The sequence below is a fragment of the Notamacropus eugenii genome, chromosome 4, assembly GCF_028372415.1.
Source record: "Notamacropus eugenii isolate mMacEug1 chromosome 4, mMacEug1.pri_v2, whole genome shotgun sequence".
In the NCBI taxonomy this organism is placed as follows: Eukaryota; Metazoa; Chordata; class Mammalia; order Diprotodontia; family Macropodidae; genus Notamacropus; species Notamacropus eugenii.
Window position 1 is genome coordinate 36,277,551 of NC_092875.1, and position 24,558 is coordinate 36,302,108.

A 24,558-nucleotide genomic window follows, 5' to 3' on the forward strand; every position below is an offset into this window, starting at 1 on the left:
GGGTTAAATGTCCAGCTGGAATGGATGGGACTCAGAGTATAGGTCAAAGGATTGAGTTAGAGAAGGAAATGGCAAACCACTCCAGTATCTTTGCCAAGTCATGGAGAGTCAGACACAACTGAAAGGACTGGACAACAACAAATGCGTGCTATGTGCCAGGCACCATGCTAAGCACTTTTACAAATATGATTTCATTTGATTCTCACAATAACCCTGAATCCCCATTTTACAAATGAGGAAACTGAGGCATGGGGAAGTTAAGTGACTTGATTAGGGTCACGTAGTTACTATGTTTCTGAGAATGAATTTGAACTCATGTCTTCCCGACTCTAGGTCCAGTGCTTTGTCCGCTTCTCCACCTGGCTGCCCCTAAGAGAGAAGCTTGATGATATTACCAGAAGGAATTGATGACTCTGCAGTGTTGGAGGGGTCATATGCCTCTCTGTGTAGATGCCTTAGTCACATGTGTTTCTTACATGCATACTGATCAACCTATGAACTTGCCAGATGTGCCATCACTATGTGTCCACCATGTGGTGAGTCTTCTACGTGTCCATGTTTCCCACTGGTCGTGTGGAATTTGTGGGGGAATCTACTCTAGATTTATGGAGAAATAGTCTATTTTTCCCCTACTTTTCCTAATTTTGCCACTTTGTGAATACCTCTTCTTTTAAAGAATTATGGTTAACTAGGAATCATTGGCATAGGCTGGCAAGCTACAGTTGTTTTGTTTTGTTTTGTTTTTTCTGAGTTATAGTTTGGAGTAGAAGCAGACCCAAGGTACCTTAGACTCCGGGGGAGAGGCACATAAAAGAGAGGGTGCTCCAGGTGCTTCGACCATGTAACAGTAAGATAGGCCTGTCAACTTCTTGCATCTGAGTATGATCCCTCTCTTAATGCCACCTAAGATTGCAGTGGATTTTCTGTATGTTTGGTTCCTACTATGCCCCACTTATACTGACTTACACTGAGTTGTAACCCAGGACTCTTTCATATGAATAATCTCCCAGCTCTTCCTTCCCCAACTTGTACTTTTGAAATCAAGTCCTTGAACCCCATGTTTTCATCTGCCTAGCTTTGGACCTTTGTTTGGTTCTCTTAAGCTCTTTTTGGATCCTGACTCTGCTGTCCAATGGATGAGTTATGCCTCCCAGCTTGAGGGCATCTTCCAATTGGACAAACATAGTACCCACATCTCCATCCAAATCACCAATAAAAACTTAAGAAGGTAAAATAGCACAGGGCTGAGATGTGTTCATTCCTCCCTTTTTCTGACAGAAATGATAGTCCTTCCACAAATTTCTGCAGCACTGGGAGGATAGACCCACTGGAAGCCGGGGGGATCTTTGTTCATTTTGGTCTGGCAGATGGGGCAATGGGGACAGCTGGACCCTCTTTATAGCGCACAGTCACAGGCCTGACATTTAAAATGTTGCCCCTTTATTCAGACAGAAATGAATTGAACTATTAACAGTCTGTTATGATGTCAAAGCAGAATGAGGGAATTTCAAAAATGCCCTTCCCCTGAACACCATCTTTGTGCAGGCTTCTGGGGGTGGAGTTGGGGCAAGGTGGGAGGGGGAAAGGGAGTAGTTTGCTTGGCAGGAAGGGAGAGAGTTCCTTTTCCTTTTTATCCTATTTCTTTTTCACCCCCAGCTATGACCACATCGGCTGCCTTTGCCAGGCCCCGCCTCCCCTTCCCTGTCATTGGAGGAAATGAAAGCCATGGACTCCTCTTCTAAAACAGGATGTTCCCTGTCTTGTGGCTCCCTTGGGCTGACTGCCATCTGTGTTTTTCGGCTGTGAACTCTTCTTTGGGGAGTTGGAGGACGCCTGCCACCAGCCATGTGCCCCTGCTGCAGCTGGAGGGACATATGCAAGTATGAGACAGCCAAGGTCATCCGTGTTCAAAGCATGACCTATGGAACCATAAGATGGACTCTGTGTTTGATAGTTTTCCTCTATGTTTGGTAAGCGATTTGGGACCACTTTCTTTTTTGGCTAACAACTCAGCCCCTAACCCTCCCCTCATCCCCAAATAATACATTTCTTCTCCATCCCTCCACTGTGTGTGGTCCTACACCCCACTCATCTTTCACTGACTGCTCTCATTTGGGAGGAAGTATGAGGAGACTGCCAATAAAAGGCTTGGTGGGCATTTGGGCATGGCACTTTAGAGTTCTCGTGAATGAGTCAGGAAGAAGCTACAGAAGAAAACACACTCTGAGGCACTAGAAAGAGCTTTGATTATGGAGTCAGAGGGTCTGGGTTCACATTTCTCCTCTGATACTACCTATGGGATTTGGCACTAGTCACTTAAGGTTCTTGGGTCTCAATTTCCATGTCAAAAATGAGGGGATGAACCAGATAGCCCCTAAGGTTGATTCCAGCTCTATAGCTATGATACTTTGATATGACTCCAAGTCAAATATTACCTTTGATGCTGACTACTTGTGTGATGCTGAAAGACACTAAATCCCCTGGGCCTCAGTTTACTTATCTGCAAAAAGACAGAGTTGACCTAGATGGCCTCTGAAGGTTCTTTTTAGTTCTAGATCTATGCTCCCACTATGTATTTATGGGAAGATTTTGGAAAACACTAGATTTATGTGGAAAAGAGATGGAGCTTTAAGGATGGATTCCCTCCAGTGATAAGCAATGGGTGTGTCTGCCAGCTTATAACAACCTTCAGCAAGCAGAATGTTGAGATCAGATCCTCTAGTCTAAAGAAAAAAAATTGTCTGAAGATTCCATTTGCCCTCTGTTCATGGCAAAAGCGATAGGTTTCTGTGGAAGGGGACCTTGTCTTTCAAGGGGTCTCTTGCCCCTAGGACTGAGTAGTTGGTAGGTATGCCTTTGTCTAAATAACTTGGAGGCATGATTAGGTCCTTAGAAGACTGGCATCGGATCAGCAGCGTGTAAATATCCTTGGAGAAGAGGTGCAAAAGAACAGGGAGGTGAAGATATTTGAAAACTTCCCTCCCTGGTTCTACCAGGATCTTGTGGTTTTAGCTGGCCTTCAGCCAATGTAGAAATCAACCTGCCTGGTGCGATGGAATGAATTAATGATGGGTTGTTCTACAGTCAGAGGGCCTAGGTTCTCATCCTAACTCTGGGCAAAGCCTCCCTGTGACTCAGTTTACTCCTCTGTAAAATGAAGGGGAAGGGGAGAATAATGGCTTCTGAGGCCCCTTTCATCTCTAAAGCTAGGAGCCTATGATGTGGGTTATATAGTTCTAACTCTTCCACTAACTAGTGCTAAGCATTGGAGAATTCACTTCCTCATTTTCCCCATTTCTAAAATGAAGGGGGTGGTTGAAATCACTAAGGTAACTTTCAGTTCTAAAATTCTAGTCTAACCTCTGCTCAGAGAGATTATGAAAATCAAGCATGTCGAAGAGAGAGTTTGTCATCCATCTACCACCCACCCATCTCCTTTGAATCTATTGATTACCGTCTCCCTCATTAGACTGTGAGACCATCAAAAGCACGGACTGTCTTTTGCCTCTTTGTATTTCCAGGGTTTAGCATGGGTACAACATATGCCTGGCATATGATAGGTGCTTTATAAATGCTGAAGGACTGGTTGATTTGACTAAACGGGTTCTAAGATCTTTTCTTGGCTCTATGTTCTGTGCTGTTTTACCTCAGCTTGAGTGTCCTCATTTCTAAAATGGGGATAACAATACCTGTACCTGATGACCCTGCAGGGGTATGGGGAGGAATGTGCTTCATAAATACTAAAGCAGAGAAATGAGAGCTAGTGTTATCCAAGGGGGTAGGGGAAATCTTGACCAGTTTTGACAGACATTTTTTGAAAAGAACCCATGGTTTGTTTGTTTTTTTCTTTTTTTTCTTTTTCCTCCCTCCCTCCTTTCTTTCCTCCTTCTTTCCTTCCTTCTTTTCCTCCTTCCTTCCTTTCTCCCTCCCTCCCTCCCTCCCTCCCTTCCTTCCTTCCTTCCTTCCTTCCTTCCTTTCTTTCTTTCTTTCCTTCTTTCTTTCTTTCTTTCTTTCTTTCTTTCTTTCTTTCTTTCTTTCTTTCTTTCTTTCTTTCTTTCTTTCTTTCTTTCTTTCTTTCTTTCTCTTTCTTTCTTTCTTTCTTCCTTCCAAAGGGAAGAAGGTGTGAGTAAAAGTTTTTTAAAAGCAACTACAGTTTTTTAAAAAGAAAGAAAAAGATCCCTGTGCAATGTACGATCCTCTCCTCTCTGGTCACAGAAGAATATTTATAACATCTATTGAGATTTCCTGATTCATTCTTACTCTTCCAAATACCTCCCTCCTGCTCCTTGGAAATTCCATGGAGACAGAGAAGGTCATCTGGAGGTCAGAGAAGGGCAGTAGAGAAAAGACACAGGGCAGTCTAGTGGGAAGAATGAGTGGTTTGCAATCAGATGATCTGGATTAGAATCCTGCTTGTATTGTTTATTTCCTGTATAACCTTAGATAAATCATTTAACCTCTCTGGGCCTCAGTTTTCTCCCCTGTAAAATGAAGGAGCTGGACTATATAGACTCTGAGGTCCCTTCCACCTCTAAATCTATGATCCTAGGATCTTAATTAAATCACTTTATCTTCCTGGGCCTCAGTTTCTTCATTTGTAAAATGAGGGTGCTGGTCTCTAAGGCCCCTTTCAGGCAAGTCACATAATAACTCACTTCTAAAGGGCTTTCAGCCTTACAAAGAGAATTGGGGGAAAAGAGGAGATTGGTCAAGGATGGAGTCTCAGGGAAGCTGCTGAGTTAGTGAATAAGAAATTCCTCCCTGGCCCCAGGTGCCTGCTTTCCCCAGAAATGCAGATCTGTCTCTTCATGCCTTAGAACATCTCATGCCTATTCTTGCCTTCTTTCCATTTGATCCCAGAGCATCAAGATTCTCAGGAGCCCACATGTCTCCTTCAATAGCATTGGGACAGAGGAAGGAAGGAAGGAAGGAAGAAAGGAATAAAAGAAGGAAGGGGGAAGGGAAGGAGGGAGGAAAAGAAGGAAGGGAAAAGAAGACAAGGAAGGAAGGGGAAAAGGAAGGAAGCAAGATAGGAGGGAAGGAAAGAAGGAAGGAAGGAGGGAGGGAAGAAAGGAAAAGAGGGAAGAAAGGAAGGAAGGAGGAGAAGAAGGAAGGAGGGAGGGAGGGAAGGAAGGAAGAGAAAAGGAAGGAAGTGATGAGGACTGAAAGTGAGATGGGGAAAGAGGGGGGTTCATTTAGGAACTCCAAGACTAGAATTCCCTGCGTGGACTGTCTGGAGAAAAATTCACGGACTCAAGTATTGTTGAGGTCAAGGTAAAGATTTATTATGTTTTTCAGTGGGCAAGAATTCTTAGGGAACCTGCAACCTTAGAGGGGCACAGGTAAAGTTTACATAGGATATTCTATAGTGAAACATGCCAAACATGTGCTAGCTAGGTGATTCAGGGTGGGGTTAGGGAGTGGATAAGAAGTGGTTAGTTCTTAAAGGAACATGCACTTTTGGTATCTACTGTGCAGGTATTTTACCCAGAGTTCATTGGGAAATGGCCCAAGGTGGGGCTACCTGGAGGTGTGGTTTTAGGCCTAAAACATCACTAAATCACTAAATCAGCTAACAGTCAGGGTTGACTCAGGAATAATAGGTTTTTCTCATCAATGTCTTGTCAGACAAGATAAATGTAAGGGAGTATGCCTATGTCTAAATCTAGGATACATATGATTGGTCAGTGAGTAGTAAATGTTGTTGTGACCCAGTGCACAGCCCATTCAGTCAGTACACAGCTGGGTCAGACTAATAAGTTCTATGGGTGCAGCTGGCTGCTGTATCAGGAAGGGAGATAATGGTTGTTGCTGGGGCAGACTGTGTCCTTGGGCTGGGGAGAAATTGCCTGGGATAATGTTTTGAGGCTAGGGAGAAATGTGACTTTTAAAGAGAAATGTGATTTTAGAATTGGGGCCCAAGCACATGCACCCAAGCACCCCATCATAAGGAAAGAAGGAAGACAGAAAGAAGGAAGGAAAGGGAGGAAGGAAAGAAGGAAGAGAAGAGAAGGAAGAAAGGAAGGGAGAAATGAAAACACAAGAAGGAAGGAAGGAGGGAGGGGGGAGGGACAAGTGATCCCCCTTGCCTGGAGTGTATTCCCTCCCACCTCTGCTCCAGAGAATCCCTAGCTTCCTTCAAAGCACAGTTCAGTTGCTCCCTCCTACACAAAACCTTTCCTAGTCTCCCATGATGAGCTTTATCTCTCTCTTGAAATTACTTAATATGACTTTTGAAATATGCATAGTTTTTACTCCTTTGAGCACATGTGACATCCTTCCTGTAGCATGCAAGTTCCCTGAAGAGAAAGACAAATTCACTCTTTTCTTTGTGGCCTTGGCATCTAGCACAGTGCCCAGCACACAGTGGGCACTTAATTAATGCTTGTTGAACTGAATTCAATTCTTTTGTCAATGAGTATACTCTATCTCTGACTAGTGGATAGAAGACCATGGCCAGATGGGGAGAGCTCAGTTTGGTCGAGGATAGGATGGGGGCTGCTTCTTAGATATCCTCTTCTCAACCTCCACCAATGGTCCCAAAGAAAATAGTTAGCCAACGTCCTGGCAGTATCTAGGGCAAAGTATGGAAGACAGGCTGGCATACAATACAGATTCTGACTGTGTGTTCATGGCTAAAAAAAGAGACAATTGAATTCCATTTCTCCAGCCTGGAATCTTCCTTTCTCTCCCTCTCTTTCCCCCTTATCTCTCTTTTCAGAGGCAAGGCTACATCAGTTAAGGATGAGATAGGACAGGGAGTTCAGAGGCTTGAAAAGCAAGTACTTATGCCCTTTTTTTCTTGCCACATTTAGCTTGGCCTTGGTGAGTGACAAGCTGTATCAGCGGAAAGAACCCCTCATCAGCTCAGTGCAAACCAAAGTGAAAGGCGTAGCAGAAGTGAAGGATGGGAACACCAAGACGAAAGTGTTGGACACAGCTGATTACACGTTCCCTTTGCAGGTGAGGGTCCACATCCCTAATATAAAGGACAGAGGCTACCTTTGTTTGCCATGGCCCCAAGTACTTTTCCCCTCCTGTCTTGGGCTTGGAGTTCCTAAACCAAGATTTAAAAAACCCTCATAAAAACTTAACCTCATTAGTACAAGATGGAAGAGACATGGTTAGAAAGCTGGGGAAAGCCCTGGGGAAACTAAGTAGTGCAGTAGATAAAGTCCTGGACACGAAGTCAGGGAGATTTGAGTTCAAATCTTACCTCAGATACTTTATTTACTAGCTGTGTGACTCTGGGCAAGTCACTTGACCTCTTTCTACCATAATCTCCTTGCCTGTAAAATGGGGATGATAATAGCACTTTGCTCCCAGGGTTTTTGTGAAGATCAAATGGAATAATATTTGCAAAGTGCTTGGAACATAGTGCTTATTAAATTATTATGGCACATAAAGGCTTATTAAATTTTTTAAAAATCCTGGGTGTTTTAGTGGCTTTCAAACTCATTCTAAGTCGACAGTGTGAGATAGAACCCAGAAAAGCAAATGTAATCTGCTGGGCTCATGGAGGGACATGGAGTCCAGAACCAGGGAAGAGATCATTCCACTGTGTCCTATTCTGGCAAAGCCACATCTGGAGTTCAGTGTTTGGTTATGAATCCCACATTTTAGGAAGGATGTTAATTAGCTGGAGAGCATTGGAGAGATGGAAACCAGGATGGTGAAGACCCTCAAGTTCATGCCATATGAGGACTGGTCAAAGGATTGTTTACCCTGGATTAGAGAAGACTTGGTGGGAGGGAACTTGATGGCTCTCTTTTCAAGTGTTTGAAGAGGCATTCCATGGTCTGACTGGCTCCAAAAGGCAGAACTAAGTACGATGGTTGGAGGTGCAAAGAAGGATATTCAGGTTTGATCTAAAGGAAAACTTCCCCCCAAAGTGTAATGGAAATGTACAAAAGTAGACGCTATTCCCAAGAGGAAAGAGCTACTCTTAAAGGCTAGGGGTCTTTAAGTAAGGGCTGAATGACTCCTTGTTAAAGATATAGAAGGGATTCCAGTCTCTACTTGGTTAGGTGGAGGCTACAATGGATGGTTTGTGAGGTCCCTTCCAATTCTGAAAGTCTGTAATTGGGTGATTCAAGAATCAGATCCTAACATAGTGCCCCACCTATGTTTAATTCAATCCAATCCAATATAACAAATGTTCATTAAGCACTGACTATGTGCAAAGCACCCACTAGATGCTGAGGGTACAAGGACAGAAAAAGACTGTCCTTACCTTTAAGAAACTTACATTGAACTTGGGGGAGTGGGGCGAGCAACAGGTACACAGCTAAGTAAATAAAATGGATTGGAGGAGGGGGCACACACTGGCCACTGTGTGAGGGGGAGGATTCCTAAACTGAGCATTGAAGTACAATAAGGATTGGGGGGGCAGAATTGAGGAGGGAGGGTATTATTCTAGACATAAAGGACAGCTTGAGAGAATGTAGAAACATGAGATGGAATAAGAAGCTTAGGAAAATGGTCCAGTAGGGCTAAAAATGTAGTGTGTGAAAGGGAATGATGTGAAATAAGGCTAGAAAGTATCATAAGATCATAAATTTAAAGCTGGAATGGACTTTAGAGGTAATTGAGTTCAACTCCCCCATTTGAAAGGAAGAAAGGAAAGAAGGAGAGAAGGAGGAATGAAAAAGGGAAGAAAAGAAGGAAGGAAAGGAAAGAAGGAAGAAGGGGAGAAAAGAAGGAAGGAGGGAAGAAAGTAGGGAAGGAAGGAAGAAGGGACAGAAAGAAGGAAGGAAGAAAGGAAGGAGGGAAGGAGGAAAGGAAAGAAATAAGGCATGAACAGAAGGAAGGAGGTAGGGAAGGAAGAAAGGAAGGAGAGAAGGAAAGGTAGGAAAAAAGAAGAAAGGAGGGAAAGAAGAAAGGCTGGAGAGAAGGAAGGACAAAAAGAAGGAAGGAAGGAAAGATGAAAAGAGGTAAGGAAGGAGGGTAGGAAGGAAGAAAGGAAGGAAGAAAAGAAGGAAGGAAGAAAAAAAGCACTTATTATGCACCTAATATATGGCAGGGACTGTGCTAAGCAATTTACAAATATTATCTCTTTTGATCCTCACAATAATGCTGCAAAGTAAGTGCAATTATTATCCCTATTTTACAGTTGAGGAAACTGAGGCAAATAGCAATTAAGTTGACTTGCCCAGGGTCACACAGCTAATGATAAATGTCTGAGGTTGGATCTGAACCCAAGTCCTCTTGACTCCAGGTTCAGATAAGGAAATTGAGACAAAGAGAGCTTTAGCAACTTGCCTTGCATTGAACACTTGGTATCTGAGGTTGAATCAGAATCCAGGTCCTGCTGACTGAGTGCAATGTCCCATCTCCTATGTGATGCTAGCTTTTAGAAGAGATAAGTTGGTGCTGACTGTGGAAGTCCTCAAATGTCAGGCTAAGGGGTTCATGTTGAATCCCAAAGCACTAGGGCTCTGTTTACAGTTTTTTTAACAGGTAAGCAACATGTTCAGATCTGTGCCTTAGGATGAGTAATTTAGCAATTGTGTGTGGGAGAGTTTGGTGAAGGGAAAGTCTATAAGCTGGGAAACCAATTAAGAAGTCATTATAACAAATCTGATAGAAGGGATGAGTGGCCATATGGGTAGAAAGACGGGATTCAAAGCCAGAAGTGTTATGAAGATAAAATAAGGACATAGTACTCAGCAAATGATAAGACTATTGGAAATGCTCGGATATTGAGCATCCAGAAAAGCACAGATTTTGAGAGTTGAAAGAGATTTCATTGGCTTTTTGGCATAACCCAAGCATGAAGGAACCCTCCCTATAGCAGAGAAAACCTAAATCCTTTCCTACATGACAGACCTTTAGATACTTGAAGATGGCTATCATGTCGTCCCACCTCCACCCCCAAAGTCTTCTGCTGGCTAAAGTCCCAGTTCTTTCAACTGGTCCTCATGTGTCATGGACTCTTTCCTGTCCTAGCAGCCCCCTTCCAGTTTATGAATGTCCTTCTTAAATGGTGGTATTTACACAATATTCCAGATGACAGAAAGTCCAAGTGACTTACCCAAGGCCACACCGACAGGATTGGAATGAAGATCATGGGGTCACAGGACCATAGATTCTCTGACTTTAAAATACAACATCCTTCCTGTTCCACCAGACTGCTTTGGGTTTTTTGTTTTTGTTTTTTTCAAATATTTTTCAGTTGTGTCCAACTCTTAGTGACCCTATTTGGGATTTTCTTGGCAAAGATACTGGTTTGCCATTTCCTTCTCCAGCTCATTTTCCAGAAGAGGAGACTGAGGCAAACAGAGATAAGACTTACTCAGGGTCACACAGGTAAGTGTTCCAAGGCTAGATTTTGACTCCAGGAAAAGCTCTGTGCATTATGGTGCCACCTTTCTGTATTAGTAACCTTAGCAAAAATATTTTCAGTAGAGTGGTAAGGGTCCAAATCACAGATGCATAGGGTCAGACCTAGAGCCCGAAGGGACCTCAGAGGGCATCTAATAAGGGCTGAGAAGTGAATGAGTGGTGAGGAAGTAGGGGCAGCAAGATGACCCTTCCTAGGAATTTAAAGCTGAAGAACGGGAAGATTTAGGACCATAACTCGAGGGGATATAGGCCAATATCAAATTAGGTTGGGGTTTTTTGTTTATTGGTTTTAAGGTATGTGAAGAAAGGAGCTATTAGATAGGGAGAAAATGAAAATGGGAAATAAAGGGAGTGACTGAAGATAAAATATTCTAGGAGAGATATGAGGGGACAGAATCAAGGGAAGAAGTGTGTGTGTGTGTGTGTGTGTGTGTATGTGTGCATGTGTGTATGTATGTGTGCATATGTGTGTGTGTGTGTGTGTGTGTGTGTGTGTGTGTGGTGGGAGAGGTGTCACCTTGGCTAAGAAAAGCATCACCTCAGACTGAAGCAGAGGTCAAGATGCCTGAAGACACACAGGGATTTTGAGATATGAATTTGGAATCCAGTTCCATCTCAGACACTTATACCAGTTGTCAGACCCTGGGCAAGTCACTTAACCATTCTATGCCTGTTTCTTCATCTGCAAAATGAGGGTATTGGACTTGACCTCCAAGTTTCTTTTTAGTTCTAAATCTATGATCCTGATGATTCTATGAGATGAGGAACTCATGATGGATGACCTTGATCTATAGATATATAGAAGGCATAGAAGGTATAGAAGGAGGCAAAGTTGTCTGTTGCAAGACCCTGGGGATGGAGGAAGGACCCTTGGGTACAGAAGAGAATATAAAACTGGCATTCCTGATATAACACAGAAGTTCAATTTAAGGGAGATTATTCAGCCTACCAAAGCACTCATGTTCTTGTCTGTCTTTTCTTTGCAGGGAAACTCATTCTTTGTGATGACTAACTTCATATCCACAGAAGGCCAGACACAAGGACTTTGTCCTGAGGTAAGGGAGGGTTGTATTTTAGGAATGGGGTTGACAGATGATTTATCATGCATAGGCCTGTCTTCTAGCCCGATGGGGTAGAGAGAGGCCTCTCTCTGCACATTACATTTTCAGGTTGGAGCCCAGGCGGAGAGGTCTTTTGGAGACTGAAAGGAATTTATTGAGAAAAGTGAGTGTGGGGCCACATTAAGAAATGTTCCTAAGGACCCAGAGCATCCATGACTGGAGATGCAAAGTGCCCAACCTCTACATGAAGCACAGTCTGCTTATTTATATTCTCCTGTGGGGAAATGACATATATGCAGAAAATTAAATTTAAAAAATATAAAAAGAAGACAGAAAATCATTTCTAAGGAGAGGTATTAGCAGCTAGGAGACCAGAATTGGCTTCCTATAGGAGTGGCACTTGGATTGAGCCTTGAAGGGAAGAATGTTAAGAGATGGAGGTGAGAAAGATTTGCATTCCAGGCAAGGAAATGATGAGGCAAGGGAGACACAGGGAGTGGGCCAGTTTGGCTAGAACAGAGAGTACATGATGGGTAGTTGCAGCCACTCAAAGCCTCAGTCTTCATGTTTAAAATGGGTATAATAAGACTCACCCCACCTTCTTCATGTGGTTTTTTGAGTGATGTTACGGGTGATTGTCAACCCTGATTTGTGCTGTACAAGTTAATAAATTCTAGTTGTAACAATCTAGGATTTTAACAGGGTTGGTTGTTGTCTTTCATTCTCAAAGAGGACTGAAACAGCATCACGATGTTGGTGTCAAGGTACAGTGTGTCCGACTGTGGCTGATCAGACTAGCACAAGCTCAGAATGCTCTACCACAGGTCAGGCACAAATAGTCAATATAGGATTCTAATACAATACACTCACTAATCCACACTAATGTTCTCTCTCCCCATGCCCTCCTCATCATAGGCAATGTAAGGGAAGCTAAAAAAAATGGTTTTAGTTTCAGTTTCCAGTTTTCTCTATTTCATTTCATCTATTTCAAAGGCAGGAAATGTGATATCCATTATATATTTGAAGTCATGCAATACATATTTTTCCATGTTAGCCATGTTTTTTTTAAAGGCAAGGAAAATAAAGACAGATAATAAAAATATGCTTCAATCTGCACTCTGAGACAATCAGTTCTCTAGCTGGAGATGACTAGCATTTTAATGTAAGTGAATTTTAACAGTAATCTTCTGGAAATAATGCCTCAATCCAAAGAACTCTTTGTGGCCCAGTGGATAGAAGGCTGAATTTAGAATGAAGAAGACCTAGGTTTGAATCCTGCCTCAGATACCATACTAGTTATTTGGCTTTGGATAGAATGCTTAACCTTTCCATGCCTCAGTTTCCTCACCTGTAAAATGAGGGGGTTGAACTTGATGTCCTCTTCCAGTTTTAAATACTCATGTATTTAAAACTGAAAGAAGACTGATCTTGATACTGCGACAATGAAAGACATTTGGGGAAGGCAGGGGGAGTTGGTTTCTTATCAAACATCAGCTCCTGTTTGCTAGGGTTTACTGAGATAATATACATAAAGCAATTTACCAGTCTTAAAGTGCTATGTGTTGTCATTAAGTTATTTCACTTGTGTCTGACTCTCCTTGACCCATTTGAGGTTTTCTTAGCAAAGATACTGGAGTGGTTTGCCATTTCCTTCTCCAGCTCATTTTACAGATGAAGAAACTGAGGCAGACAAGGTGAAGTGACTTGCCCAGGGTCACACAACTAGCAAGTGTTTGAGGCTGAATTTGAACTCAGAAAGATGAGCCCCCCACCCCTACTTTATCCACTGTCCCACCTAGCTGCCTCCCAAATTCTATGTAAATGCTAGCTATTAACCACCATGAATATGAATGCAGGTACTCCCTCTAGTCATGTGGGCTGTGTTTCCTAATCCAGTGGCAGCTCCAAGCACCAGTTTTCTCCAAACCCACAGCCAAACTGACATTCCCTTGACTCACCTACCTTGGTACAGTCACTCCTCTTGGCTCACTGTTTCTTTTCTCCATGTTTCACGCCCCCACCTTCCTGATGAAGTGGGCAGTTACTTCCTGCCTCCCTCCAATTCCCAGCAGAGACTCTTCCAGCTTTGAAGCCAAGCTAAGCTGATTCCAGGCCACATGGCTCTTTTTGGGCTCCATTTCTCTTTTTGGCAAGAAAAGTGTATTTCTCCTTCATGTGCACTGATTTGCCAAGACACTGTTTAAGTAATAGAAGCTTAGGAGTCAGTCTACAAAGGAGGAGAATATTTTTGTTAAGCACAGTGAATAATTCTGGACCTCGGAGAGCCTGGAGAAAGACATTGCTAAACTCAGAAACACCAAGGACTGTGAAGCATTCCCCATTGGTCCTACATGGCAACTGTACTTTTCACAAGCTGGAATTTATTTTCTGTTGGTGTGGTGACCCACACTCCACTTCTTATCACCAGCAGAAAATGTAATAGTCCCTTCTGTAGATAAATTCTTTTATAAATGATTTTTACAAACCCTGCATAATTTCCTTTGAATCTCCTACCAACTATTTGAGGCAGGCATGATATTCCCAATTTTATATAAGCGAGAATTGAGGCACAGAGGGTCTAAGTCCAAGATCAAGCAAAAAATTAGAGGCAGGGTTGGTATCAGAAAGGGTCTGGGATTTAGATTTCAAGGATCTAGTTTTGTTGGATTTTTTTTGTCCATCTATCTTTTATAATGTTTTATTTTTTCCAATTACATGGAAAGAAAATTTTAACATTCATTCTTACGGAATTTTGAGCTCCAAATTTTTCTCCCTCCCCTCCCCTCTTTCTAAAGTGGTAAGCAATTTGATATAGGACGTGTGTGTGTGTGTGTGTGTGTATGCAAAGGGACCAAAAGGGAAAAAATGTTCACAAAAAAATAAAGTGAAAATAGTATGCTTCAGAGACCATCAATTCTTTCTCTGGAGGTGGTTACATTTTCCATGGAGAGCTACGTCATTCACAGTTGACCATCATACAATGTTGCCATTACTGAATACAATGTTCTCCTGGTTCTGCTCATTTCACTTGGGATCATTTCATATAAGTCTTTCCAGGTTTTTCTGAAATCCACTTGCTCATCATCTCCAATTACTTAGTTTTGAAACCTGTCTCTGTCACTTACTGTTTATGTGACCTTGGAAAAGTCCCTTTACTCTCTCTGGGCCTCTGTTTCCTCATTAGTAAGGGACTGGACTCAGTGACCTCTGAGTCCCTTCCTACTCTAGATCTAGGATTCCATGAGTTTATTAATCCAGGTTGTCAACTCTTCTCCCCTAACTACACAATCTCTTCATTTGTAGGGTCTTCTAAAAGTCTTAGTGCTGTTAGTGCAGATTTAAGCTTTAATAGCTAAAGCTTAGTAAAATTTAAAACTTCACTAAGACTTTCAGGACAACCTAGTGAGCCAATTCTCAACTGCATGTTAAAATAGAAGAGGAAAAATATGTCAGATAGTCTAAAATACCATGCAGTGAAGAAATGTGTGGTGCAGAGTTAAGAGCAAGGAATTTAGTCGCAGGACTTGGATTCAAACTCTGGCTTGGCTACTTACTAACTTTAGGCCAATCATTTAGCCCCACAGGAGCTGATTTTCCTCATCAGTGAAATGGGACTTCCAAAGTCCCTTCTAGCTCCAAATCTTTGATCCTATCATTTCTTGGCACTAGTTTTAAAGTTGGCGAATCTTCTTAGAATTTCTTTTTGAATGCACCATGGAGTAAATTTACTTTCCTCAATAAACTTTGCTCAGGTTACTGTTGAAATAAGCTTGCTTTCCCTGAGCCCATTTTGGTGGACCATGGCAAAGGGGACTTAGATATATACTGAGACTTCTGGAAGAAAACTCAAGTGGTCAGTTTGGTCATTTGGTCAATCAATTAGTCAATCAACAAACGTATTGTTCCTGGCACTAGATATAGAAGTAGAAAGAATGAAAAAATCCCATACTCACAGCAAGCTTGCATTCCATCCCCTGTACTTTACAGATGAGGAAACAGAAACCTTAGAGAAGTTATATGACTTACCCAAGGTCCCAGGTTGTGGGTTTGTTGATTCTGAACTGACAGAGACTTTAAAAGTCATCTCATCCAACTTCCTCATTTTACAGATCAGGAATGTGGATGGTGACAAGTGGCAGAGCTAGAATTCAAACCCAGATCTTCTGACTCACATTCTAGTACTGTTTCCATCGTGCCAATTTTCTACAGAAAAATCACAAAATATAGACTCAAATCTAGTTCATTCTAACAGATTTGTGTTAAGGTAAGGCACATGGAAATGAGCATGTCATTGCTCGGCCCTCATAGCAGGAAGAGGAGAGCAAAAAACATTAATTTTCACAAGTGAGCAAGTCCTTTCACAAGTCCTACCCTTCCCAGAAACCTCTTTGAATTAAGAGTGAATAACTCATTTGCATGTCTCTCTGGCTGCCCTTGAGGGCAGCTAGATGGCACGATGGATAGAGAGCCAGCCTTGAAGTCAGAAGGTCAAATCCAGCTTCAGACACTTCCTAGTTGTGTGATCCTAGGCAAGTCACTCTACCCTGATGGTCTCAGTTTCCTCATCTGTACGATGAGTCAGAGGAGAAAATGGCAAAATATCCCAGTATCTCTGCCAAGAAAACTCCAATGAGGTCACGAAGAGAAGGACATGACTAAACAACAATGATATGTTTCTTCCCCCCATTCTGCTGGACAGAGCTCAGTTCTGACCTCATTATCTCAGGCCAACTAAGGAGGCTGGCTCATGTCCTACCTGCATCTCCTGCTGATTCTTCCAACTGAGATGCTCAGTCTTTGATCCACTCTCTCTTGTTCAGTCCTCAAGCCAGTGGGATATTTAGATCTGCCTCCTCTTCTCTACTGAATGGTTTCCCTCTGGTTATCACTGAATAAAGTCCTGTGGTGACTGACATCCTTTTTTTTTTAAAAGTAATAATAGCTCTTATATCCCTATCATTTTAAAACTTACAAAAAATATCTGGTTACAATTTCTAATTGGGTACAAGTTGACCTGGCTCACTTCTGAGCATTCTTTCATCTCTGAGATTCTATAAAACTATCCCCATTTAACAGATGAGGAAACTGAGAGATAAAAGGATTCTGCCTTCCCCACAAATCCCCAAGAAGGTTATGTAGCTGCTAGGTGGTATATTGTGACTTTCTAAATTCAGCATGGTTGTTTACTTCATTTTGTTCTGTCCTTTTCTCTGCAGTACCCCACCCGAAAGACTCTCTGTTCCACTGACCAGGGGTGTAAAAAAGGAAGGAAGGACACACTGAGCAAAGGTATGTGTTCTTTCAAGTTCCTAAGACTGGGTGATGGAAAGCTGAGGTCTGGGGTAGAAGCCAACACTCTCTCTTCCCTTCCTAATTATACAAATGTTTTAAGAGCAGCCCAATTCAAACTAGTGCCCTGGTAATTTAGGTTAAATATTGGAATGAAATGAGATGCTTATAGAACATTTAGCAATTAACAAAAGGTTTACTTAGCCATAGCCAAGGAAGGACATTCAGGACGTTGAAAAGATATTCCATGAGGATACAGCCCTTTCCTTTGCTCTGGTCTGAGAGCTACCAAAGCTTTTCTGCACAGGATGTGCAAGTAGAATTCCCTTTCCAGAGCCTCCACCAGCTCCACCACACCAGCCAGCACTCTTCCTCACCCCCTGGCCACCACTCAGGGCTGAGACTCAGATCACTGGCTCAATTCCCCCAGGGGCTTTAGGCCATGGGCTCCAAAAATGGACCCTACTGCTGCCACTGCTACCTGGGGCTGGGGCTAGGGGAGGGCCCTCCTCCCTTCTCATCTAGGTGAAAAATTTTCTCAATGACCTTTGAAGCTATCTTTGGCGTTTGTGGGTTGAGGGATCTGAGAACTGCTGCTGCTGCTGCTGGGAATTCCACCCCCAAGGCCTGTTCCAGTCTTGTTCCTGCCAGTGCTGGGAGGCCAAGGCCAGGCTGGGCTCTGTGGGCTGCACTCTGCTCCACGACCCATGCTACAGACCTTTCTTGTCAGCCTTCCAGGCTACCTTGGGCTGGAAATCTCTTTTACTCTGTCGTTTGTGGTTTCTGCTGCTCTAGAATTTGTTTAGAGTTTTTTACAGGTATTTTATGGACTATGGAGGAAGAGTTAGAGTAGGTGCATCTTTCTACTCTGCCATCTTGGCTCTGCCCCCAATTTGTTAAATTCTTAAGTTATTGTTAAAGCAAATACTATCGAGCTAAGCTCCTTGAGGGCAGGGACTATTGGGCGTTTTGTTTATTGAAGTCACTGCCCTCTAGGAGCTTAAATTCTATTGAATAAAATATGTGCCCATGTAAGAAAAAATATATGTATATGTATTTATATATGTATATGTATATATACATATATATATATATTCAAAGTAGATATAGGGTAATGGCGGTAGAGAGATATTATTATCACCTAGAGGTTCAAGTATAAAACGTGGCTCAGATATATATATTTTTGTCTGTGTTGTTTCAATTATGTAGATTATTATAAATGGATGTAAACCATGTGAGAAGAAAATGTTACTAAAAATGCAAAGACTCCACATTTGCACAAAACTAAAAAAGAAAGAAGGAAAGCAAGCAAGCTAGGGATTCTAAAGGAGGGAGGTATTCTGGGCATGGTGGGATGATATATGCTAAGGTATGGAGATAGGAGATGCAACGTCATCTATCAATCAGTAAGTATGTATTAAGCACCTAAGACATGCCAAGGAGCATGTAAAACAATTTGGTTGAAATGTAGAAGTAGAGTGATATATAATAAGCTTGGAGAAGTCGCCTGGAGTCAGCCCATTAATGAGCTTTAAATGTCAGAAAGAGAAGCCTGTATGTTTTCCTAGAGCCAACAGAGAGTCACTGGACCTTTGTGAACAAGGTAGTGATGTCATCAGACCTGACTATAGGCAATTGACTCCTAATTTGTCTCCCTGACTTCAGCTCTTTTTCCTGCCAAGTCCACACTTTGAATCACCTCATTATCCCCTCTCCGTTCTTCTCTGTTTCAGACTCTGATGAAGAGATGACCCTTCTTGCCAACACCAACCCCTCTACTTGGCCCTTGAACCTATCACATTTCCTATGGCAGATCGCCCTCACAATCATCTACTATCTCTGCCTAATCTTTAATCTCTCTTTATTTCCTGGTTCCTTCTCTGATGACTTGAATCATGCCCTAATCTTCTCCATCCTTGAGAAACCTTCACTTCACCTTGCTTTTCCCTCATCTTATGATGTACTCCTTTTCCCCAGTTAAACACAAGGAGAAGCTGTCTACACTCACTGCCTCCACTTTCTTACCTCTCACTTCTCAGTACCTTGCATTCTGGCTTCCAAGTCCAAGACTCAGTTGAGGCTTCTCTGTCCAAGGTTACTAATGATATCATTTGTGCAATTCTCATCCCAATGATCTCTCTGTAGCAGCTGAAACTATTGGCCAGTCTCTCCATCTAGATACTCATCTTTCTTTGGATTTTCTTGACGCTAATCAAAGGTAGTTCTCTTCATACAAGTTGGGACAATGCTTCTCCTGTGTGAATGGAAGGATGGTGGTGCCAAAAGAAATTTGGAAAGTGCCAGGTTTGGGCATGTGTGTGTGTGTGTGTGTGTGTGTGTGTGTGTGTGTGTGTGTAGACAATGAGTTCTATTTCTTTATATGCCTATGGAACCTCCAGGTGGAAATGCCTAATAGGTGTTTGATGATACAGGACTATAGCTCAGGATGAAGTCTAGAGCGGGTATATAGCTTTGGGGTTATCTGTGTAGAGATGGCCATTGAACCCATGGAACAGTTGAGATCATGAAAGACAGGGTATAGAGAGAAGGGCCGGGGACAGAGCTTTTGAGTACACTCATGAGTACATCCACATGGGATGTGTCCAGCAAAGTAGACAGAATAGGACTGGGCATCTAGGTAGGAGGAGAACCAAGACACACTTTCATCCTTTTGATGCTTCTACTGCTCCATGAAAAAGAATTCTTTGGGTCTTCCTTGGGTTAGTTGATGTAAGTTTCTGTTTGGGCTTAATGGGGAATCTAGAGAGATGATTTCCTCAATGGCTTAGTCATGTCTCAGTTTGAGGCAGGGGAGTTGGGTTGCATGATATTGAAGAGGTCCTTTGCATCTCTAAGAATATATGATTCCTGCAGGGATTCAGACAGGAAAGTGCGTGCAGTACAGTGCAACCCAAAAGACCTGTGAGGTCTCTGCCTGGTGTCCGGTAGAACCAGAAAGAGATGCTCCTCGGTAAGTAAGAGGTGTTATCTGTTTCCAACTTCCCCAGTATCTTAACAAAGGTGAATTGTAAAATACATGTTGTTGTAGATGGTCCCTTTTAACTCTGGGGATTCTCTAATTCTATTCTGTGCATAGGAGGCATTTAATCAGTTTGTTGAATGAACAAATAAATGAATGAATGGATGGATCAACTAGTCACTTGAATCTGTGCCTGCAGTAACAAAATAGAACCTAAGGCTATTTTTGTGCGATCAAGTCAAACTGCATCAGCAGGTAGGCAGTTAATCTATAGTCTAGACCTAACATAGAGACACAGCTAATTTCTACACAGGATCTGCTTAACACAAAAGGTAGAGCCCAAGAAAGGTAGAGCCAGTGGGGTGAAATAGGTAAAACACTAGACCTAGAATCATGAAGACCCAGATTCACATCCTGCTTCACACTTAGTAGTCATGTGACCCTGGGTAAGTCATCAAACTCTTGTGAGTCTCAGTTTCCTCATTTGTAAAATGTGAGAGTTGGATTCTATGGATCCAAAGGTTTGAATCTATGATGTCTTAGCACCCTTTGCCCTCTGGGAACACACATCCTGGCACTGCAGCTGGTCTTGCAAGCAGTTTGGACATCAGTATCTTTAGCATTCAGTGGTGAGAGAGGGGGAAAAAACTGAGGTCTGACTTTAGAAGAATTTAAGAAAAAAATATTCTCTAATATCGATGAGGGATGAGGATAAATACCCCTCCCCCTCCCCCCATCACTTCTAGCTCTGGGGACCTTTAGTCAAATCAACAGGACTACCTATTTCCTCCATCATCAGCTCTCTAGGTATCTGAGACCACAACGAAAAAGTAGATCAAAGGCTCTATATTCAATTATTAAGAAATAGTCATGTCAAAGGAATACAGAATAACTAATAGACAGGGAGTTTACTCACTCATACCTGTACAATGGTGGTGGGGGAAGGGGTAGAGAAGATTTCATTAGGTAGACACCCTGGGGAAAACATCTGGGAAGACAGAGGTAGGGGAGTTGGTGTCTGATCCTCTTCAATCCCCAATCCAAGAAACCCAGGATTACAGAATGCTAAGGACAGATAATGAGAGACTAACCTTAAAGACAAGTTGACACATTGTATTGCTTCACTAAGTGTGAAGCCTGTTTTCTTTTTTTGAATTGGAAGGGTTGGTCAGCTTTGGCTCAAGAAAAATTGGTCATACCATTCCCTGGTGGTCCCTAAAAGACTGAGCTCTACAATTCTGCAAGAGTCTAGGGGACAAACATCTGTAGAGCTGGAACCCTGTCCCTGAAAGGGAAATTGGTTTTTCACCCTGGGGGCTGGGAGAGGGTAGAGGATAGAGAATATCTTAGAGATATTCTCTATCCTCTACCCTGAGTCTCAGTTTCTTCAACTGTAAAGTGAAAATATTGTACTAGATGGCTTCTGAGATGCCTTCTAGTTCTAAACTCATGATCCAGTGATGCAATTCTAGCTATCTTCTTTGCAGACCTTGAGCTTCTTGAGGTATATGCCCTTCACCATCCCCCACACCCCCAATCCATGATGACCCTTCTTATCTTTGAATCCCATAAACCACTTGTTTCACACTTACAGATTTTCCAAAGATTTATTTTTTTATTATAGTTCTTTCTGTGTTTGTCAGATCCCCTTATTACACTGGGACCATCTCATTAACCTTTTTTCTCAGCTGTCATGGTACCTTCCTGATAGTAATTGCTTTAATAAATCTTTCCTGATGTTGTCAAAGGTTTTGAGATTTGGAGCTAGGCCATGGTCATTTACCACTCATTCTATTTCTTCCTCCCAGGCCAGCTCTTCTAATTAGTGCTGAAAACTTCACTGTGCTCATTAAGAACAACATTGATTTCCCAGGCCACAACTATACCACGTAAGTGTTCGAAGTTCCTGACTCAGCACCCCCCCCCCCAAAATGAGGTGAACACGTCTTAATGAAAATTGTTTTATTTTCCTTCTTCTAAAAATAGAATTCCTTTTTTTTTTTGCAGAAGAAACATTTTACCAGGAGTCAATATTACTTGTACATTTCATAAGACTCGGAATCCGCAGTGTCCAATCTTCCGGCTGGGAGATATCTTCCAAGAAGTAGGGGAAAATTTTTCTGATGTGGCTGTGCAGGTGAGCAAAGCTAATTGTTTTTTGCAAAGAAGAGTACCCATGCCTGTGATTTCTCAAAGTGTTTGAGTTTAAAGTAATGTAAGGTGAACACTACCATGAAGACCAAAGATGTCCATGAGGCGCCATGTCATCAGTTACTCTTTGGTAGCTCCAGTCACTACTGCTTCCTCCTTTCAAGAGAATGAGAAATAATGCAAGTTATTCCACCTGTCATTAGGCAAAGGTCTAATGAATAAAATAATCTAACCTGGGCTTCAAGCCTGGAAAATTTTTATAAGACTCTTCCTTGGGAAAGAGAAAAATGGTACCATGCTATGTGCAAAACCCAGGTTACATCATCCATCATCATCATTATAAATAGCATTTATAGTGCTTTAAGGTTTGCAAAGCTAATTTAATTATCCACATAGAGGTAGGGGCAATCCTCCTAAACCTAATGACTAGGAGGAGAATTGAGGACATGGAATTATATATCACTCTCCTCTATAAGTTGTCTCTCTATTAGAATGTAAGCTTCTTGAGCACAAGAACTACCTCAATTTTTGTACTGATATCCTCAGATCCTAGAATCATGCTTGCCTGCTGTCAATCAATGGACAAATAGATTTATTAAATGCGTATTAAATGCCAGACACTATACTAGGAATTGGGGAGATGAGTACAAAGAATGAAACAATCCCAACTCATCAGGAGGTTCCATTATAATGAGAGCATGTAAAAATATATGGTATAAAAAATGTAAAGTGAATACATATATACACACACAAAATAGTTAAAAACAAGGTCGTTTGGGAGGGAGGCCACTAGCAATTGGGACAATCAGACTTTATGAAGAATATGGCACATAATAAGCTCTTAAAAGTAATATTCTTCATCTATCCATCCATCCATTCATTTGTCTACCCATCCATTCATCCATCCATTCATTCTTAAGGCTGAGCATCATTCTGTCTTTGTAATACACAAACTAAGGGATTTAGAGAATGATAGTTTCCCCAGAATTAGGATATATTAGAACATCAACTCTTCGGTGGGACAGACTATTTGACCTTTGGTCTTATATCCCCAGCACTTAGAATAGATGTTTGTCACATAGTAGGTGCTTAATAAATACTTATTGATTGCTTTATGGGGCTGGTATCTTCCTTTGGGTTCAGCTGTAATTCTTTGTAGTTAGGTGGTGCAGTGGATAGATCCCTGGGCCTGGAATCAGGAAGACCTGAGTTCAAATTTGTCCTCAAACACTTACTAGCTGGGTAACCTTGGGCATGTCACTTTACCCCGTCTGCCTCAATTTCCTCATCTATAGAATGAGATGGAGAAGGAAATGTCAAATCACTCCGGTAACTTTCCCAAGAAAACTCCAAATGGGGTCAGGAAGAGTCCTGCAAGGCTGAACAAAATTATCCTCTAATATGATAATGTGATATTCACTAATGTGATAAGAACCTCATGTGCTTTCTTTCTAAATGATGACCAGTTTTTGTTGTTATTCAATTGTTTTTCAGTCCTGTCCAATTCTTCACAACCCCATTTGGGGTTTTCTTGGCAGAGGTATTGGAGTGGTTTGCCATTTCCTTCTCCAGCTCATTTTATAGATGAGGAAACTGAGGCAAACAAGGTTAAGTGACTTGCCCAGGGTCACACAGCTAGTAAGTTTCTGAGGCTATATTTGAACTCAGGAAGATAAATCTTCCTGTCTCCAGGCTCACATACTCTCTACATTGAGCCACCTAGATGTCCCAGTGATTAGCTCTGGAGGTTTAATTCACTTTGCTTAAACTACCCTACATCTGAGAAGTCTTGTATTTTAACCTTCAAGTAATGTGTCAATCAGAAAACATATAATCACAGAAACATAGAATCTCAGAGTTGGAGGGAACCTTAGAGGTCACCTAATCCACTCTCTACCACAAAAAGAATCCGCATAACAATATTTCCAGTGAACCTTCATCTAGTTGTATTGAACGCCAACTGTGCAGAATAAAATATGCTTTCTGTCCTCAGAGGTCTTAGACTTGAGTTGAAGACATGGAAAATACACAAATAAGAAAGATCATTAATGATACTGAATAGCAACAAACAATATTAAATGGAGTGAATAGTAAGTGCTTGTGGAGGGAGAGGGTCACTTGGGACTATGTTTCTTGGGGAGAGAACTCATGGAGCTTTGGGGTGGGTCTGGAAGGATGGCTAGAATTTGGCTAGTCAGAGAACAAGATGGAAGATGCTTCAAGAAGAGAGCAGAGATCTGGGTAGTAGGAAACCTTGAGGCCATTGTGGGAGAGTGTAGACCAACTTGGCTGAAGTTTTGTCCTAGCACTGATGTCAGTGAAGTAAAACCTTTACCCTGAAGTATTTAACATTATCTCATGTTTCATATTTCCAGGGTGGAATTATGGGCATTGAGATCTACTGGAACTGCAACTTAGACCCATGGTTCCATTCTTGTCGTCCAAAGTATAGTTTCCGTCGTCTTGATGACAGAACCACCATTGAATCCTTATATCCTGGCTACAACTTCAGGTAAAGCACTATAAGAAGTCAGTAATAACAAGTGGTTGACTTTCCTTAGCATGGTGCCTGGCTCATAGCAAATACTTAGTAAATGCCTATCTGTTTCTGTCTGTCTGTCCGTCCATCCATCCATCCATCCATCCATCCATCCATCCATCCATCCATCTATCCATCTGTCTGTCTGTCTGTCTGTCTATCTACCTACTTTTTGTTATTGTTGTTTAGTTGTT

General features: G+C 42.0%; 1 protein-coding gene and 1 long non-coding RNA gene across 3 annotated transcripts in view; one reads left to right on the top strand and one right to left on the bottom strand.

Moving 5' to 3' along the window:
• The first annotated feature begins 1,646 nt into the window (after window positions 1–1,646).
• Window positions 1,647–24,558, top strand: part of P2RX7 (purinergic receptor P2X 7) — a 42,978-nt gene continuing 20,066 nt past the window's right edge. The window contains exons 1-8 of one of the 2 annotated variants that reach the window (XM_072600501.1): window positions 1,648–1,970; window positions 6,816–6,963; window positions 11,331–11,399; window positions 16,622–16,694; window positions 19,569–19,665; window positions 21,483–21,563; window positions 21,682–21,811; window positions 24,201–24,337. In XM_072600501.1, the coding sequence (XP_072456602.1) occupies window positions 1,846–1,970; window positions 6,816–6,963; window positions 11,331–11,399; window positions 16,622–16,694; window positions 19,569–19,665; window positions 21,483–21,563; window positions 21,682–21,811; window positions 24,201–24,337 (860 nt within the window). In that variant the 5' untranslated portion in view covers window positions 1,648–1,845. Of the gene's footprint in view, window positions 1,971–6,815; window positions 6,964–11,330; window positions 11,400–16,621; window positions 16,695–19,568; window positions 19,666–21,482; window positions 21,564–21,681; window positions 21,812–24,200; window positions 24,338–24,558 lie in introns of both variants that reach the window. The other variant, XM_072600502.1, reaches the window with a different exon arrangement.
• LOC140499296 (uncharacterized) overlaps window positions 21,805–24,558 on the bottom strand; it is a 36,323-nt gene continuing 33,569 nt past the window's right edge. The window contains exon 3 of the long non-coding RNA XR_011965344.1: window positions 21,805–21,981. This is a non-coding gene — a long non-coding RNA (uncharacterized lncRNA). The remainder of the gene's footprint in view (window positions 21,982–24,558) is intronic.